We start from the raw sequence: 4,623 nt of genomic DNA, 5'->3' as shown, positions 1-4,623 counted from the left end.
CAGTGAGTGTGAGTGATTGGTCCTGAAGGCAGGACCCAGCCCAGCCATGGGTTAAAGTGGGAGTCCAGGAAGGGGCTGGGGCTCTGACGGCCTCCCCCGACTGATTTCTTACCGGCCAGGGCTGTCTTGAGCCTTATCTGATTAGGGTTAAGTTGACAAGCAAGCAGATGAGACACTGGCAAAGACTCCTGGGTTACTCAGTAACCCTGCTCTCTTTAAAAAGTCCCACTGTTTTCCCTTTGCATGCAGAACCAAGCCCTCCCTCTTCTCTCTTGGGCGCTGCTGCCATGAACACCTTCCTGCTCTCTGCACTGTGCCTCCTTGGGGCCTGGGCCGCCCTAGCAGGGGGAGTCACCGTGAAGGTAAATTCTCTGTCCCTACTGTGGCCCAGCTGGCTCTCTATGTCCAGGGCCCAGGGCCTGTCCCCTGATAGAGCACCCCTCTGGGGACGGAATGGGGGCTATGTCTAAGGCTTGACTCTTCCCCAGGACCCCCCTTCTCAGTCCTGCCTCTTACGCCTTCCTCTTCAAACTTGGAGAAAGAACATCAGGTAGAGAAAAGAGAAACAGTTTGGGAAAGGCAGGTGATTAGCCAATTTACAGAGGGCCTGCCACGACCAGGTTCCTCCAGTATGTCACCGTGACGCCAGGATCACCATGGCAAGAGGGATTATTAGTCTCAGTTTTCAGAGGAGTCACATAGAGCCTCAGAGAGATTCTGTAACTGGGCATGCGCACATGGTTGGGAAGGGAAGGAGCTTGATTCAGTTCCAGACCTTCCTCCTCAGCCAAAGCCCTGGCCTGGGTCTCAGGAATCACCTGGACAGCTGGAGGTCCTGACGGAAGGGTGTGCCCATCTGTGTGGATGCCGGCCGTAGGCCAGCCTGGTACTCATCGGGGGCCCCATTCTATCACGGCCAGGCCCCGGGAGGCCTTTTACTGCTTCTCAAACATCAGCCAGGCAGCAGGCTGGAGCCGGGGACCAGGGGATCAGCCCACACTGCTCTCAGGCAGGGGTGAAGACAACTGGGGCACAGCCACGTGGATTCAGGATGCCTGAGCCTTGGTCCCAGCTCTGTGCCTCTCCCTAAAAATCAGCACAGTGGCTCCCACTAATAGGCACCTATTGTGTCCCTGCCGCTTCGCATCTGTCTTCTCCATTCCTCATATGCAGACCCTAGGATCCCAGAGTGTAATGACCCGTCCATGGTCGCAGAGCAAAACCAGGATTCAAGCCCAGTGTCCGGCTCTGAGCTCTGACCACCTTATATTGCCCCGCAGTGGAGCACCTGGCTCCCATGTGCCGCAAACACTGTTTGAGTGTGAGCACCGGGGCTGGAGAGGGGGCGGTCCTCGGGGAAGCGGCCAGGGAGCAGGCTGTAGCCCGGCCTCACACCCTGAACATGTCTCTCTCAGGATGGAGAGTTCTCCTTTTCCCTGGAGTCAGTGAAGAAGCTCAAGGACCTCCAGCAGCTCCAGGAGCCTAGGAGGTCTAGAAATACTGGTGGATCCCTCGTTCCCATCCTCTGTAGCTCCCTGAGGTTTCCCGAAGAACTCAAGCCTCTCTGCAAGGAGCCCGATGCCCAGGAGATTCTGGAGAGGCTCGGTGAGTAACCCCCTCTCTGAAGGGCGGGGCCCAGGAATTCCCTGATTGGTGGCACTTGAAGGAGAGGTGTGTTCTGATTGGTGGGATTCCGAGGATGAGCTCTGCTCTGATTGTGGGTCTGTTAAGCTCTCTGCTGTGTGTCCTGGTTTGTCTGGTCTCGGCTGTAACGCCTTTCTGGGTAGGCTCTCCGCCCTGATTGGCTGGCTTGCAGTACTTGTGTCCTGGTTTGGGGTGGGAAGTGCCGCTGGTCCGAGAGGACAGGCCTGGGTTTCTCCTGGGTAGCGGATGTTCAAACTCTGGCTCAAGGGAGGGCGGGAGCTTTGGGCAGAGGAAGCTGCTCTCACGGGGCCCCGTTTCTCCTGTCCAGAGGCCATCGCCGAGGATCCGAGCACGTGTGAGATCTGTGCCTACGCTGCCTGTGCTGGATGCTAGGACGGCGGGTGCTCGCTACCTTCTGTCCCTCCCCCGCAGGCTGCTCCCCTCCTCGCAGCTCCACCTACCCAGAATGGAGGAGTGACGAGAGGGCAGCCTGGCGAGGCCCAGCCCCTGCCCGCATCCGAGCTGCCGGTGCTTTCCAAGATCCACCCCCACCCGCGGTTAATAAACCAGATTCCAGAGTCCTCCTGGTGTTGCTTTCATTCCTTCTTTCATCCCACTTTATGAATGCCTACCCTGCCCTCGCCAGCTCAGGGTTTAGTGTGCTAAGTGCAAGAACCCTGCTCTTCCTGCTAAGCCAGCATCGGTACTGCCCCCCACTCACAGACACCGAGGAGACTTGAATCCAACGACCACCAACGGAGGAGGTGGAACTTCTGCTTTTCTTTCATGATCCCTAAGCCACATGTGAGCTCCTGTGCTGGTTTGGATGACCAACACAAGCACTGAGGGGCTATGAGATCAGCCCCTGGCTGGAGAGTGTTCAAGGGGCCTCAGAATCTGGCCCCATCCTGACCACTTCAGCAATGCCTCCTGCCCTCCCCCCAGGGCCCACACCCCAAGCCATAGTTCTCACTATGTCCTCTGCTCCCCTCACCCCTGCTCACCCCTGATCTCTTGGGAGATCCCTCCTCCCAAGGTTGCAGGGGTGCTTGATGAGATGCGTGGTGGGGTAGAATTATTTAATGCTCCTACCCTGGAGCCAGACTCTCTGGTGTCAGTCCGGGCGCTGCTTGTTACCAGCTGTGTGACTTTGGGCAGCTTACTTAGCCTGTTCTCTCCCCTACTTCACAGGGGTGAGTGAAGATTAAATGAGGTAATACAGGGAAAACTCTTAGAGCTCCACCGGGCCCAGTGTGAGTGAGCACTGTGCTGATGCTGTTATTATTATTAGTATTTCTGTCTAGATGGCTCTGCCTTGTGCCAGGCACATAGCAGGTGCTCACTCCGTGGCAGTTCCCATTATTGCCTCCTTCCCAGGCAGGTGGGAGACGAGGCCAGATGGTGAGTGGGCCCAGTTTAGACTTGCGGGTTGGTACTGGGGAGGCACGGAAGGGTGAGGGGCACTGTTGGAGCAGCACTGCAGTGTTCCTCTGGCTTGGTGGGCATGGAGAGCCTGCAGGATGCGGGGCAGGGAGGAAGCTCTGGCCTCGCGGGGGAGAGAGGATGGGACAGGGAGGGAGGCAGTGATGATAGAGAGATGGGAGGGGCCCAGAGAGACGCAGGAGGCATTGCAAAGGCCCCTAGCCAGACTTGCTGTGGTGGGGAGGACCGGAAGGAGCCAGAGCTCCGAGGGGTGTGGCCTGGGAGGCTGGGAGGTTACAGGACGATTGAGCACAACTGGGCAGACAGGAGGAGCAGCTGGTCTGGGGGAATCCACCATGGCCTTGGCCCTGGGAGCTGAGTTCAGAGGGCATGGCCCCTTTGTACCTGGCTTTTCTCCTCTCTGGCTGCCCGGGACAGAGGCCGGGGAGGAAGCCACCCTGTGGAAAGCCCTTCTCCCAGGAATTCCCAGTCTGTCTCTTGGCCTTTAGTAGAGCACTGAAGGCCCCTGGGGGAATGCAGTGGCTGCAGGACATCCTCCCTTGAGTGTCATTGGCTGGCTGCAGCTGGGGCCTGGAGTCACAGGGAGGCGGTAACATGATGGTTCAGAGTATAGACTCTGGCCCAGACCTCCTGGGAAGAAGCCTGCTTTGCCACTTTGCTGAACCTGTGACCTTGGACTCATTAGTTCTCAGGGTTCAGCTTTCATGATCCCTGTACCTGGGTCTCCTCATTCGTAAAGGTAATATGAATAGTACCTGCTTCACTGAACTGTTGTGAGGACTCGGTGAGTTAATACCTACAAAGAGTTTAAAACAGTACCTAGGGTATAGCAAATGCTCAAAAGATGCTGGTATTATTAATATTCCTTAGGGCCACCAGGATGGAGAGAGGGAAGGAAGGCCTTCCATATGGAGCTGGCCAGGCAGTCCCGGGGAGCCCCAGAAGGAGGGTAAAGGTGAACTCAGGCAGGCCCGGGGGCAGAATCAGCCCGGAAGGGGCACCACGTGGTCCCTCCCTCCACCCCTTCCACCGCAGTCCCACCTACGGGAGGGAAGCCCCCGTCCTTTCCCCAGCCCCACCAGGAGCATGGAAGCTCTGGCTCTGCAGCTGGGCCAGGACTTGAGCTCAGCTCGGGAGGGGTCATATGGATCTGGGTGCTCTGTGGCTCCCCAGCCCTGTGATCATGGGCGACTCATTTCCACCCAGAGCCTCACTCCTTTGATATGAAATAGAGCAACTCCTCAGGAGAAGGAAACCATGAAAATGCCTGACACAGGAGTCCAACCCACCCAGCTTCCTAGGCAGCTCTGCCTATGGCTCCTGGGGATGAACAAATGGACGTCTGACTCTGTGTGTAGGTGGGGAATCTTTATTCAGCAGCAGGGCTGCCTCAGGGGCCAAACTCTCCTCCAACCGTGGGTCCAACTGCTTTGTGCCAGATCCAGCTGCTTGGGCCCTGCAGGGCGGGGTGGGGGGCGGGGATGACCGTGGTGGCGGGGACCCCCAGAGCCTGGATGAGGGTGGGTGCTGTGAAGG

General features: G+C 57.8%; 1 protein-coding gene across 1 annotated transcript; it reads left to right on the top strand.

The window, feature by feature from the left end:
- The first annotated feature begins 287 nt into the window (after window positions 1-287).
- On the top strand, window positions 288-2,160 carry GUCA2A (guanylate cyclase activator 2A). Its single transcript, XM_024744718.1, has 3 exons — window positions 288-362; window positions 1,416-1,605; window positions 1,973-2,160. Exons 1-3 carry the CDS (start codon window positions 288-290, stop codon window positions 2,035-2,037), a joined length of 330 nt encoding a protein of 109 aa, XP_024600486.1. The 3' UTR covers window positions 2,038-2,160.
- Window positions 2,161-4,623: the final 2,463 nt, after the last annotated feature.

Source organism: Neophocaena asiaeorientalis, unplaced genomic scaffold (assembly GCF_003031525.2).
Source record: "Neophocaena asiaeorientalis asiaeorientalis breed wild unplaced genomic scaffold, Neophocaena_asiaeorientalis_V1.1 scaffold478, whole genome shotgun sequence".
Taxonomy (NCBI): domain Eukaryota; kingdom Metazoa; phylum Chordata; class Mammalia; order Artiodactyla; family Phocoenidae; genus Neophocaena; species Neophocaena asiaeorientalis.
This window is presented reverse-complemented; position numbering and strand designations above follow the sequence as displayed.